General features: G+C 41.9%; 1 protein-coding gene across 1 annotated transcript in view; it reads right to left on the bottom strand.

Annotated features, from left to right (window-relative positions):
* Positions 1–226: 226 nt before the first annotated feature.
* CDO1 (cysteine dioxygenase type 1) overlaps positions 227–15,102 on the bottom strand; it is a 40,245-nt gene continuing 25,369 nt past the window's right edge. Inside the window, exons 2-5 of the mRNA XM_073654992.1 lie at positions 13,300–13,377; positions 7,696–7,853; positions 4,841–5,010; positions 227–718 (exon numbers count right to left, since the gene is read on the bottom strand). Of these exons, the coding sequence (XP_073511093.1) occupies positions 689–718; positions 4,841–5,010; positions 7,696–7,853; positions 13,300–13,377 (436 nt within the window). The 3' untranslated portion in view covers positions 227–688. The remainder of the gene's footprint in view (positions 719–4,840; positions 5,011–7,695; positions 7,854–13,299; positions 13,378–15,102) is intronic.

Here is a 15,102-nt window from a genome sequence, read left to right as displayed (position 1 = left end):
CTCGCTAATGGACTGTTATACTTTATCTTTTTTGTTTTCCTGTTACCCCGAAGAGGGCCTGTTTATTTTTGTGGAACGCTGCTGGAGTTTATGCCATACAATAAGCCAGCAGGAAGTTAACCCGAACCGTGTGTCCTGTGTCTGACTCTGGGAGAGCCGAGCAAGTCGCTTTACCACAACACACACACACACTCTATTTAAACCAACAACTCAAATGCAAAAAGAGTTAATGAATTTGAACTTTATTGTTCGTGGTGAAGATTCCAAATTCATACGCCAACTTTTTTTTTTTTCTAAAAATATATATAGATCAAAATGTACATTTGTTACAAGAGCAGTAAAAGTCTATACACATAAATCTTGGCTTAGTTTCCACATAAATGAATTGTCCTTTGAAGCGAAGAAACAACTTGTTAGTTAAGGTGAGGACATGTACAATTATATAGATACTTAAAAATTGGAAAGAAAATGATTCTTTCATTTTAAAAATAAAGCTACCTATTACTATTTAAGGCTTAGACCCTGAGGAGAACTTTAAATCATTTAATATTCCAGAACTGCCATCTTGTGAGACCTACTGAGGGTATATGTACAGTTTGGTCAAGAACTTCAGAGGCTACAAGATTTTTCATATGATCTTCAGGGCTCCACAGTATTTCAAGAACAATTCCAATAAATTCTGGAAAAGTTAGTTGTTTTCCTGGGATTGTGTGATTGCCTGCAAATGAGAAATCAAAAGTTTTATTCTAGATGACCCTATGGGCATTGAGATCTTTCTCCTTGCAAAGTCATAGTTACTAGAACAGCCTCACATTTAGCAGCTTTATTATAAACCAAAATAGTGTCAAATTTACACAATTATTGGATTTGAAAACCAAATACTGTATTTTATATTTCCACAGAGGCAAGCTACCATTAACAATTCTGTAACAGAGAACCTAGCATTCTTAAAGAAGCACACCCATCAAAGTATTTAACCTATTAATATATTGCAGTCATCATATTATATAGCGCTGTGTATTTACAATTGCTCATTTTGCCTTTCTATCCAGTTAATTATTCTCTTTTCCATTAGGTCTATGAAATCACGTGATTAAAAACTGACTAACTGAATTCTTCTAAGCTCTATGTAGGAACAGGACATCAATTTTGTCTGCACAAGTCATGATTCACGGTAAAAGTCCTTGGCAGGGGGAGGAGGGAGCAGCTGGGTCAGGAGTTGAAGAGGGGAATGATAAATGCAGGGACAAGAAACTTCCTGTTTCTACATAGAGCAGAGAAAACAGAATAATTAACTGAGTAGAAAGGCAAAATAAACAATTGTAAGCACACAGTGCTAGATAATATGATTGCACTATAGTAAGAGTATAAAAACTTTGATGGGTGGAGAGCTTCTTTAACTTGCACAGACAGACATGGTTTAAAAGGAAGGCACATGCCTTCGGCCACAAATAGCCGATGCATACTTAATCTAAAAGTAGTTACTGGCTCTGCTGTTCCTTTAACTTCCTACAGACATGGACCTACTCAAAGTGTGCCTGCAAAAGACAGACAAGTGTGGTCCCCCTACCAAGGTTTGTGAACAAAAGCCTCAACCAGAAATACCTGTAGGGGTATATACACTTCTGTAACATGGCATCTGATGGAAATTAACACCATTTATGGAAAAGTAGTTTTGTACCTATTTGGCATCCTCCAAGAAGTTTGTAGAGGGCAAATAATAGGTATGAAACGACTTCGGTCGTACACAGCCATAATACAGTTGTACAACAGCCCATAACGCTATATATTCTTCAGTAAGATGTGAAGTCACATACGAGATCATTTAGCTGGTTGAGGAAAATGTTAAATTACACATTCCAGGAGCTGTTCCTCCAGTGAACAACAAGAATCCACATTGATTGAAATACACAGATGAGCTAGAAGAGGATCACAATGCAAGTTACATGATGCAAATAATCCTCACATAGTTCAGAAACTAGAGCATTCTAAAAAACACAGAAAAAGAAACAACCAAAAACACCATTTTAGTAACAATCTGTAAGGCCAGAATGAAATCTCCTATGGGATTCTCTGTTGGAAGTTCCAGCATTTTTATTGCAACATGATGGAAAAGTAAGATTATGGACATCCTAAATGACACCATGACATACCCCATTATAAGCAAGTGAGATCTGTTTGGTGCAGATTGGGTCACAAATTACAATATTCTGTTGCTACATGGAATTCATGACAGGATGTTGGACTTCCTAGAAAATGTCAACTGACAGAATCCACCCCAGAGTGGAGAACCCTGCAACAAATCGGGAAGTAAGGCTACATTCCCATGATGAGTTTTTGATGTTGAAGCATTTCTACTCCTATTAGGTAAAGTAGGTTATTTGCTTTGTTTTTTTCTTTCCTTACTTGCGTTATCGTGTTTTTGAAGCTGAGGTTTTTGTCCTTTTGATATACACTGCTCAAAAAAATAAAAGGGAACACTTAAACAGAATATAACTACAAGTAAATCAAACTTCTGTGAAATCAAACTCTCCACTTAGGAAGCAACACTGATTGACAATGAATTTCACATGCTGTTGTGCAAATGGAATAGACAATGGATGGAAATTATTGGCAATTATCAAGACACCCTCAATAAAAGGAGTGGTTCTGCAGGTGGGGACCACAGAACACATCTCAGTACCAATGCTTTCTGGCTGATGTTTTGGTCACTTTTGAATGTTGGTTGTGCTTTCACACTCGTGGTAGCAGGAGACGGACTCTACAACCCACAGAAGTTGCTCAGGTAGTGCAGCTCATCCAGGATGGCACATCAATGCGAGCTGTGGCAAGAAGGTTTGCGGTGTCTGTCAGTAGTATCCAGAGGCTGGAGGCGCTACCAGGAGACAGGCCAGTACACCAGGAGAAGTGGAGGGGGCCATAGGAGGGCAACAACCCAGCAGCAGGACCGCAACCTCCGCCTTTGTGCAAGGAGGAACACTGCCAGCGCCCTGCAAAATGACCTACAGCAGGCCACAAATGTGCATGTGTCTGCACAAACGGTTAGAAACCGACTCCATGAGGGTGGTATGAGGGCCCGACGTCCACAGATGGGGGTTGTGCTCACAGCCCAACACCTTGCAGGACGCTTGGCATTTGCCACAGAACACCAGGATTGGCAAAGTCGCCACTGGCGCCCTGTGCTCTTCACAGATGAAAGCAAGTTCACACTGAGCACATGTGACAGACATGACAGTGTCTGGAGACGCCGTGGAGAGCGATCTGCTGTCTGCAACATCCTTCAGCATGACCGGTTTGGCAGTGGATCAGGAATGGTGTGGGGTGGCATTTCTTTGGAGGGCCGCACAGCGGTCCATGTGCTCGCCAGAGGTAGCCTGACTGCCACTAGGTACCGAGATGAGATCCTCAGACCCCTTGTGAGACCATATGCTGGTGCGGTTGGCCCTGGGTTCCTCCTAATGCAGGACAATGCCAGACCTCATGTGGCTGGAGTGTGTCAGAACTTCCTGCAAGATGAAGACATTGAAGCTATGGACTGGCCCGCCCGTTCCCCAGACCTGAATCCGACTGAGCACATCTGGGACATCAGGTCTCGCTCCATCCACCAACGTCACGTTGCACCACAGACTGTCCAGGAGTTGGCGGATGATTTAGTCCAGGTCTGGGAGGAGATCCCACAGGAGGCCATTTGCAACCTCATCAGGAGCATGCCCAGGCGTTGTAGGGAGGTCATAGAGGCACATGGAGGCCTCACACAATACTGAGCCTCATTTTGACTTGTTTTAAAGGACATTACATTAAAGTTGGATCAGCCTGTAGTATGTTTTTCCACTTTAATTTTGGGGGTGACTCCAAATCCAGGCCTCCATTGGTTAATAAATTTGATTTCCATTGATGATTTTTGTGTGATTTTGTTGTCAGCACATTCAACTTTGTACAGAACATTCAATGAGAATATTTTTATTCAGATCTAGGATGTGTTATTTGAGTGTTCCCTTTATTTTTTTGAGCAGTGTATCATACTTGAAATAAAGAGGCCGTAGTTTTGATATTTCCTGGTACTTGGCTATGACAAAACTTTGATAGTTTTTCCGCACCAGAAACGCAATACCACATAAGTTTAATCTGTGTATTTTATGCATCTAGTGCATAAGTGTCAAACTCCGGCCAGTGGGCCAAATAGGGTGATTATATTTGGCCCGCAACCCCAGAAACCCCACCACTATGCGGAGCCATTATTCTGTATGGAGGACTTTGTGTGAGGCCCATAATACTGTATGGAGGACTATGTGATGCTGTATACTGTACTGTATACTGGTTGGCCCGCGACTTAGTCTAAGTTTTTCGTTTTGGCCCTCTGTGTGTTTAAGTTTGACATCCCTGATCTAGTGCATTTCTGTGGAGCAAATCTGCACACAAGCTTTATATAAATCCCTTCCACTTTGCTGGAACTATAAGACTGCATTTTGATGCAGCAAGAATAACTTAACAAAAACTCATCCTGGGAAAGCAGCCTAAAAGGGTTGTGCCATCAGATAAATGTGCATAAGAAATGTAATACTTACGACTGAACTATATTTAGAACTACAATTTGTTTAGAACTATATTAATAGGCATCTAGGAAGAATTAGAAGAATAGAGGTAGATGGCCTTCAGGTTTAGCCTGGGTTACCAGATGACAGACAAGAAAACTTAGTTTTGGTTTATGTGTTCAATAAAAGAAAATATTCAAGGTTTGCAACATTGTGAGCAATACTCTTAATCCATTATAACTGACCATGTAAATTATTAAAGTCTAGGATGTTTGATAAACCACTATTCTAAAAATTCAAGCACTCACCACTGGAGTCCGTTCACCAAATTTGCTCCAGAAAGTCATTTTAACTGTATTTGTGTGTCCTGTTCGTTGGTCAAAAGTTTGGCAATGGTCAAATGGAGGACTGTATAAGTGAAGGCTCACAGCAGTCTCTGTGTGACTTGAGTTTTCCACTCTGTGAAGACCAATTGAGTCTGAAAGTACAAAAGGGAGGATGAGAATAAAAGGGAGAATTGGACATTGTGATGTAGTAAACCGCTTTAAAGGTTATGTACTTCATTTTTTTTTTAAGTTACAAACTTGAAACTGGGACAGGAAAACACACACACACACACACACACACACCTTAAATTGTTAGCGATTAAAAATTGTGTTCCATCCATGTTCTGCAGCTTGTGTTTCCATACGCTGCAAGCTGTAGGACACTTCTGAGCAAAACCCATCAGAGAAGCTCCCTGGCTGGTTCGTCCCCTCTATTGTTAGCGACAGTGCCCATACTCAGATGAGTCGCCACAACCCTCACTAAAGGCCCCGTCACACTTAGCGACGCTGCAACGATCCCGACAACGATACGACCTGTCAGGGATCGTTGCCGTGTTGCTATGTGGTCGCTGGTGAGCTGTCAAACAGGCAGGCTCATCAACGATCAGGGGAGCAGCGACATCGTGGAAAGAATCTTTCCACGATGTCCTGCTCCTGGTTACCAGCCTGCTGAAGCAGGAGCAGGCTGGTAACTATGGTAAACATCGGGTTACTAGGGGCACACGCGCACCTAGTAACCCGTTGTTTATCATGGTTACCACTCTGCTACAGTGAGCGGGAGGTTACTGCTCACTTTAGCAGGCTCGTAACCATGATAAACAGCGGGTTACTAGGTGCGCGTGTGCCCCTAGACACCCGATGTTTACCATAGTTACCAGCCTGATCGCTGCTCCCGCTGGTCACACACAGCAATGTGTGCTGACCAGCGGGAGGGCAACGACCAAAAAATGGTCCAGGACACTTTGCAGCGATCAGTGACCTCACAGCAGGGGCCTGATCGTTGCAAAGTGTCACACATAGCGACATCGCTGGTGAGGTCGCTGTTGCGTCACCAAAACCGTGACACAGCAGCGATCTCGCTAGCGATCTCGCTATGTGAGACGGGGGCTTTACTCAATGCAGTGTGAATCTGAACATGCACCACTTTTTTTTGTCCTCAGTCGCCATTTCCTTTGTTTACTGCCTGCAACAAAAGCCCATCATGCATGGTGCAGCTCTGTAATGATTTTAGTTAATATCCCCCAGCAAGTCCTGCCAGTTACAGACCTTCTTGGCAGATCTAATTTTACTGAAAGCTTGTGAGTTCATTAAAGGAGTCCATTCAGGCATACCTTGCTGTCTGATTGGACACTAGATGGGGAGAAACAACTGCACACCGGGTGGTGCTCACCAACTATTTTGCATGGTCCCAAATCTAGGCAAGACAACCTATGCAAATGTACCACCCAATGTGCATTTGTGTCTCCATACCTGAAGGTCTGACAGGAGATTATTCCTGCACCTCTTCTAAAGATGTGACTCAGAATTTAAAAAAAAAAATAAGAAAAAAAATATTGCATTTAAAGTCAAATTTGTAAACAATTTTTTTTTTTATTTTTTAAGTTTTTCCAAATCACCCGGTTGTATGGCTTTTTTTAATTTATATATTTTAAATTAGATACTGGTCGGGAAAATAAAGCAAAGTCTGACGGCGTTTTCCAGTCTCAAATGAGTGCAGCCTTTTTTTGTAAATTGAAGGCTATTGCAAATATATGCAATGGAGAGGCACGCGGCAGCGGCTCATGGCCATTCTTTTGGTTGGCTGTTCTAAAAACAGGCTGTGCCCACTCCAAGTTTAACTGACCAGAAATTGTCCAGTCAAACTTTAGTCAAGTCTGTAATGGGGTCTTCGGAGATTTTTCATTTGGACTTCTACACCAGAAGCTCATAGTCTACAAATGTTTCAAAATGGGAACAGATAATTGAGGAGAGTGGCGATTCCACCTCATGAGCGTGACGCCTTTTGTTTTTCCATAACAGAATGGGAAGATAAAGCAAACAAACAAGATAATATTCTATTTAATATCTTCCCCAGTGATTGGTCTGTAGGAGGGGAGTGATTCACGCAGCGCAGGTTATTTGTGCACAAGGCAGATAAGACCGCAATGACAAGATAATCAGTATCACCTTGAACATAAACCCTTTTATCGGATTATTAAACCATGAATAGATACAGTCAGAACTAAACAGATTAGGGTTTCTTTAAAAACGTATGGCAATAACAGATGAACTATTGTTTTTCACATATACCCAAGGAGCAATGATTCAGAAGAGCGACAGTAACACAAAAAAAAAACACGCACAACAAGTGTTGGGTCCTCTTTAAATTTCAGTGTTATATAAACTACCGGTGTGTATAGTGTATGGAAAACCCAAACTCACTGGGGAACATTGTAGGTTGTAATTTATAGTCATAGTCTTGGTCAATAATTAAAGTGGTTTTCCCACGAACAAAAGTTAATTTTAAAAATTGTCTGTCTGACCGTACAGGAACATGGTAAAATATTGTTTAAAAACAGGCAGTGAAATGTTTGACCTCACAAAATGAATCCTCTGTGATCCTGTGCTGTAATGTCTGTATACTCTTTGTTCCTCCCCTACCCAGGAGCTGTGGTATGATCAGACACAGACAATTTTTAAAATGAACTTTTGTTTGTGGGAAAATCCCTCTAATCTACCCACTACATGACGAAAAGGAGCGCTCATTTGCCTGTAGCGGCATCAGAAATGGGGAGGGAAGAGGAGGAGAAGAAACATTAATGTTTGATCGTGACCAAGTCTCTGCCTGTAGAAATTACCGTTGATATACGCGCATTGATTTAGCTTGAGTACTCCTTCCGACTTCATGACCATCGATCCATTTGACTTTTTCTGAGGCCAGTCATACTGCGTCTCCTTGAGGTTGCCTTGCAGTAGTTTCAGGAAGCAATGAGAGTTGGTGTGATCATGGATGCTGCTGCATAGGGGGAAGGGAACAATTAAGATGAGAACGGGATTTTAGGTCACATAACATTATATTAATACAGGTTTGTCTTTAGAAAAAGCCATTTATAAAGATTGGAGTATGACAGTAGATCAATTAGTGTACAAAGCGTGAAACACTGTTGGTGGTACTTTTCTTTCGACAGAACTAAAATTATAGAAAATACTTTGTAATAACCCGTTGAATTAATTCCTCAGTTCAATACTGTCAGGGGGATTACCCAATATATGTACGATTTTGTTTTCTCTGCTTAGAAAGCAAAAAAAAAAAAAAAAAAAAGTTTAAATAAAATGTGTTAATTGTAATATTTTTTTTGCCCATTACACTAGTGAAAAGACCTCTCTTTGAGGGGTTTAACAGCCAGGATCAGAGGATGATACAATCTCACTTGCTAGTGATATGGTTTCTAATGACAGCTGTGTATCGGCTGCAGTATGGCAGGGGACAACTTTGCAGGAGTCATAAAATAAGACCCCTTAATGATGGAGTATGTTAATACGACAGGGAGCATCTCTAACTAAATGTTGATTGTCCAACATGAAAATAAACCTGGATATGGGCCATTTTATATGGTTTAATCCATTCAGCTTCTTTCAATAGTTTTTTCTGGACCGGACTGTGGTTTGGCTCCATTCTGCTGTGTGACATGTCACGTAACGGTAGAGTTGCGACCATCACCTGACATTTCATAATGCACTGCTGTGGAAACAAGTCCAGCAGAATTCGGAATTTACTTTCCTATCTAAACATCTAACAGAACACGATGTAACCAAAAAGTGGTTCAAGATAAGTCAAGCAAATGATTTACAGGGTTACTTAACCATTTATGTAGACCTATGTAGGATATTGCAAGCGGTCATTAAAAAGAGAGGAGTTTGCCTTTAAAAGATTTAAATAATTGAAAAATGACCTATGCGTATATTAGATTTATGTGTTGTACATGCGTTTTAAAAAAAAAAAAAGTTTTGGCAAGGTTTTATTTCTTCATATGATCTTTATTATAAAAATAAAATTATTACTCTTTCAATATTTTCACAATGACCACCATTATGTCTTCTTAGATTTCTGCTTCCTGTCCTTCAATGAAGAGTTTTCAGCAGGCTCCTTATCAGTAGAGATCCTGTGTATAGAGGTGTTACCTATCACAATAGGCTAGGTCATAGTTGACCCTGCTACTTTTCCCTTCACAATGACCTTTGCACAGGTTCATTATTATTTTAACGGCCATCGGCTCGATCTCGAACCATGGCGACTTGATGGATATATGATCTGTAGGAAGATCAATCTTGTGCAAGCCTAGATAGGTCCACCAGGGTCTTCTCTGCCATTATCTTTATAGTATGGAGTCATCAGGTTGCTGGTCTTCCTCTTCGTTTTGATCTTTATATTCTTCATGACGCGCCCCTGGGCCTGCTGTGTCGCACAGCGTCTCGTGCACGGGGCTTACCCGGAACCGGATCAGATGAGGGTTGTAGTCTCCGAGTGGCGGGGACCCGGTCCGTGCCCAGGGAGTCAAACTCAGTGTGTGGCAGTCTTGATAGATGTTATTTGAGTGTCGACTACGCCACCCGTTGATTTGCAGCTATGGAGCTGCCGCTGCAGGGCAGACCGCTGAGGCCGGTGTAGAATTGTGCAGCGTGATAGTATAACCCCCAACGGGAGGGGTATGGCCTCAGGGCAGCCGACGTGGAAGATGGGGGTAGCAGGAACCACTCAGAGACGGTGCGGTGTAATTCAGGGTCTTTACTGGTAACAACGATAGACCCTCCCGGAGTACTTGCTAGCGAACGGGGCCTGGTCAGTCCTTGAGCAGATGGGATCTCCCCTGGCCAGGCGGAGTTGTAGGCCTCCCAAACTGACTGTACTCTTCTGGCTACCTTGCTAGAAGCGGATATAAGTAGCCCACGTCCCTGAGTGTACCGTGTGGTGCTCACCCGTATGGCCGGTGACTCGGGGCCTTCTAATGGCTTCCGCTCCACGATGGCGGTGCTGGTCCCACGCGTGTGACCGTGCCTTCGGGTTTCTGGGCCTGAGGACCTGAAATCCCCTGCCGGTCGGCTTCTGCTGCTGGGTAAGAGTTAGTCCCCACAGCCTCGGACGCCGGGTCCGGTAAGAAAGCTTCTCAGTCAGGGCGAGCTCTGCAGCTGCCAGCCCCTGACTCGTAGTAGTATTGCTCCCACTGAGCTTCTGCTGTTTCTTCCTATGACTGTTTCTTGTCTCTACTCTCCTTGACTGACTAACCCTGCTTCAGCCCCGGGTTTATATAGGGGAAGTTCTTCCCCTCCCAAGACTGGGCAGGAGGTGTGGCATGCACAGGATCCCTGACCAAAGGACCTCCCACCTGCTCTCAGACATAACATTACATTACTGTGGAAACCAGACCCCTGGGGTGCCACATTCAGACCATGATGTCCTTCTCCAGTGATTGTTTCGTATGAGGTGTCCAAAATAGGCAAGTTATAGCTTGGTGATCCTTGCTTCGAGTGACATGTCAGGCTTGATTTGTTCCACCTTTGACCTTTTGTTTGACTTTTGCACAGGCTCATTAGATGCTTCAGACAGGCCCCACTGGTAAATGGTTGAGATAGCACAGGAGCAAAATACTGATGAACAACCACTCCCACACTGGGGGAGGGGGTGGGGAAGGGAGAGTCGAGGGGTCTATTGCTTAGTATTTTAAATGCACATAGATAAGGATTGAAATTGTATAGTGCTGAGCAGTCTTCCTCATCTAATGATATGGGTATCACTAGTTGGTTGTAAGCAGACATGGTGCACTACACACATCTGTGTGACTGACACTTTATATGTGTGTATTTAAAATACTAAGCATCCACCCACTCATGAATGATCGATGTGAGTGATTGTTAATCAGTATTTTGTACCTGTGCTACCTCCATCAATTACCATTGAGGCCGGTCTGTATCCTGCAGAGAACTGGCATTTAATTCATGCATTGGCAAGTATGGTCTTATTGTCAGGGGTTTTTAAATATAGCTCCAGATTCATTTGGTCTGACATGCTGCACTCCAGTCTTGATGAAGAATGCGCTGGAGTAATATGTGCCAAATTGAATTAAGCGGAGTTTCTCATCTCTCTCCTGCCATGTTCCATCGCGAGAGATGTACTCCAGGCAAGGACTAGAGTACATTCCTATGTAATTTACTCCACTGTTGTGGCATTAGGTAGAATAAGTTTGTTGGCCATCCTTAACCACACCCCTTCCTTCTAAGCACAACCCACTTACCAAAATTATAGTGGAGTTGGCCGGGACTGGTGTAAATTATTGAAAACCCAGGCACATTCGCAACAGAACATACTCTTGTTTGGGTGGCGTTGACAAATGGCGGCTGACAGCCATGTCAGGTGCACGGTCACTGTGACAGTACCATATCTTTACAACAAATGGAAGTCACCGTTGGAACAGATTGTCTAAATGAACCATAAACTAGATGTCATTTCTAGAACACGTCTATAGTCTGCCATGTTTAGCAATCTTTGGAAAAAGCTTTTTTTCAAAACCTTAAGTTTTTATGGTTTTTGCTCTTTATTTTAGTAAAGCCAATAAACTAGCTGAGAACGAGAATCATCATGCAGAACTGCATTTTTAATGTAATATATTGTTATACAAAAGTGAATAAACTAATGGGGAACACAGCACTAATGTAAAATTATTGAGCAAGAAGGGAAGTTACTACTGGAAATGGGAGTAGTCATTTTGTATACGTGATGGAATGCACATAACTGTTAGATAAGGATACTGGTTTGACAGCTCGAGGCAAAGTTTCCAAGTCTGAACAAAATATTGATTTTACACTACGTTTTCTTCTACTTTTTCCTTACAATATACTGTAAACAAGTAAGACAATGGTCAGTAATTAGCAGAGAAACACCAAGAACAACAACAAGTAGGATAATGGTCATTAGATAAGAACATATTGAGCTGGTGGAACTTGGACTGATCACTTCATTATGTTATGAGGAGAATGATATTTGTGGCCAGTCTTCTCTGATCTAATGTGTAAGGGGCCTTCAGTCTATTATAGACAAAGTTGTACCAAATGGACGATTTCAACAAAAATCAATTATTCCGTTTTTTAAATGGCAAGTGATCGACGAACATTCGTAGCAGGGCTGTGGAGTGAGTCAGTTGGTAAAAAAAAAAAAAAAAAAAAATGGACCTACTAAAATATAAAATAAATTGGGTACAGTAGTACAATGCAGGATGTGCTGTAAATGTTTTCATAAGAATTTTGGAAAGTTATGAAATGTCCTATAAATGTCTGTTCTGTTCCTGATCTAAGGATCTGGGCTTTTAGTTGAGATGAATCTGTGCTGCACTTTATGTACACGCTCAGTAGTGAGGCCGGGCTGTGGAGTCCGAGTCATGGAGCTGGAGTCAGAGAAATTGAGGAGTTAGAGGTTTGGCTTACTGACCCCACAGCCTTTGCTCATAGTCGTTCAAAAGATCAATTAGATGTTTGTTACTTTCAATATCCATCATCCATGGCATAATGTGTATGTGCTGATCGTTTGGAAGAGGATTTCCCTTAGCCTAATAGCTGGAAGGGGTTATGTGCCCACGATCAGGAAACCGCAGCGCATTTTCGCAGCTTCCAAAACGCTGTTTTCTAATCACGAAGGTAAATCTGAATGTGTTCATTGAACCATGCAGATTTACCGCATCCAATACATTCTATTGTGCATGACACAGAGTTAGGAAACCAGGGATTTCTTCAGACAGAGCATCAGGTCACGATACATGCGACACACCTTACGGGGTCAATATTTGCTAGGTGTCACTGCTACATTGCAATGCAAGTCAATAGGATCACATTGCAACCCCATCAGTATTGCCACTGCAACAGGCAAGTTAGCAAAAATTCCAACTAGGTTGGATTTTTTTTGCACTTGTCACAGTACATTTGGAGGGGGGGGGGGGGGGTGTCACTGTGCAACCCCAATCACTTGTGCGCGGTGATGTAGAAGCGACACCCAATTGCCAAAATTCGCTTTGTAGCCCCTGCACCATGCACTTTCACTTTGGAGTCATGCTGGAGCAGACACGGACAGTTCAAAGGCTTGTGGAACAGCAGTAGATGGGCCTCTTACAATCCAGTAGCTTATCAGAGCTCCCCTTTATGGATTTTTAACAATTCACATGTAATTGGGAGTCATGAAATGTATCATCCTAGGTCCTAACATTAGTAAAAATGTGCGTTGGCCCCCCCATACCTACTTGCACATACAACATGTCTACGTCTGGAGCTACTTCCAGATCCACTACTAGACTGCCTTGTCTTGAGGAAGTGTGCTTGGCGGGCCACCAATGTACAGCTTGTTGGACTCTTCAGTTGGCGATATATTCCGCTACATCAACTAATCAAGACTAAATAGTAAAAAATTCTGAATGTTTTACCTGCCATGTCCTTCACCCCAGCAGAGAATCATGAGATTAAACTTCCCATTTCCTTCATTCACTAAGTTTCTGGTGTACCTGCAAAACAGATAAAATGATTTCCACCACACAAGAACATGGGCTCAACTCTAAGCCGTATTGACCATTTTAGCCAAATCTTTCTGGGGTTTGCTCCAATTTTTTTTTCTGAATTAAAAAGATTTACTTACTGCACAAATCGTAAATCAAAGGTTTCACTTTTTCCAAATCCAAAGTAAATATGTTTATTGTGATCTTTTGACCTAGATTGGCCCATAACCTAGTTTTCAATGCAATGAGCTTATGAGGTCAGCAGGTTTAACAGATGTTGAAGGTAAAATTTAACTTTTGTTCCCAAGTTACAAAATGTCATGCCGTCTAGTATAATTTATCACGCATCCTTTTCAAAAAGACACTGTTCATCTTAGCGTCGTGAGGTCTCTTTATAATGGCCATTATCCACATATATTCCACTGATTATAAAGGGATTTTTCATGGTAAAAGCAAGTGCAAATGCTGAATTTTCCCAGGAGAAACTGCTTCAGAACACCAGTCATTTTCCTGAGGCAGATTTGCAGTCGTTCATGTAATGGCTCTGCCGCCGGCTTTCACTCTATACCAGCAGTGTCAAACTCAAATATACAGAGGGCCAAAATTAAAAACTTGGACAAAGTCGCGGGCCAACTTTTTTTTTTTTTTGTAATAAAAATCAAGTTCTAAAATTGAGTAACTTATTCTTTATCATCAAATATAACGATTACCTTTTTCATATGGAAACAAACATAAAAGGTTTGTCCCACGAACAAAGTACATTTTAACTAATAGATTGTAGAATAAAATATTGGAATATTATAAGTTATGTAAGCAGTAAAAAGAATATGGTCCAATAGCCTAATTTTCATAGGTAACAAAAGGATAACAAAACCCTTGAATAATACAGACCAAGTATGATGCCAACAAAAGTGCCCAACAAACAGTGTTAGATATCCCCACAGTATGATGACCCTACTGTACCCCACCCCAGTAAAGTACGGTGACCTCATCACAGCATGATCCCCCCCCCCCCCCCAACTGTAATCCCCACATAGCCCTCCACACAGTAGATCGGCGCCCTGCCTTGTCCTCCATACAGAATAATGGGCCCCACATACAGTATATATATAAAAAAATTAAAAAAAAAAAATAGTTACCCCGGCCTCAGCAGCGAGCCTTCTGCAGCCCTTTACTGCTCTGTACAGCACATTGTAATGAGGTCATTGAGACATTAGACGCAGAGGGATAATGATGGCAGTAGCAGCTGACACTCCCTCCTCCATCATTGCTTTCAACTGTACCGGCATCCAGGATATCCTCACCCTGTGGGCCAATGTCTGACACATGTGCTCTGTACTGTTAAGTATAGAGAGAAAGCAGCTTCTGTTAGGAGAATGAGCATGTCACTTTTAACCACTCCATGGTTTCCAAACCCTGAAGCAGTTAAAAAAAAAAAAGTGAAAAAGTGACAAAGATGGAACATGTGTACAGCAATGTCATTTTGTTCAATTTCTGTGGCGCTTTTCCTGGCAGATTCTGTGAGCACAAATGCCATGAGTACATATGTGCAAATGACGTCTTTCAGGCAGATGTCATCTGAAAGTAGTGTCAGTCAAAATAATGAACATATGCCCTTCTATGTAAATGACTTGCTGGGGAGAAATCACTATTCAAGAAGATGGTCTTAATGTTATATAGTTTACTGCTTGTTGCCCAAGTTAGTTGCAGTATTTACAAACTCTTCCCCATCGA

Source organism: Phyllobates terribilis, unplaced genomic scaffold (assembly GCF_046119375.1).
Source record: "Phyllobates terribilis strain yellow unplaced genomic scaffold, ASM4611937v1 Scaffold_1__5_contigs__length_1240528914, whole genome shotgun sequence".
In the NCBI taxonomy this organism is placed as follows: domain Eukaryota; kingdom Metazoa; phylum Chordata; class Amphibia; order Anura; family Dendrobatidae; genus Phyllobates; species Phyllobates terribilis.
Note: the sequence above shows the minus strand (reverse complement) of the source record. Positions and strands in the feature narration are given on the sequence as shown.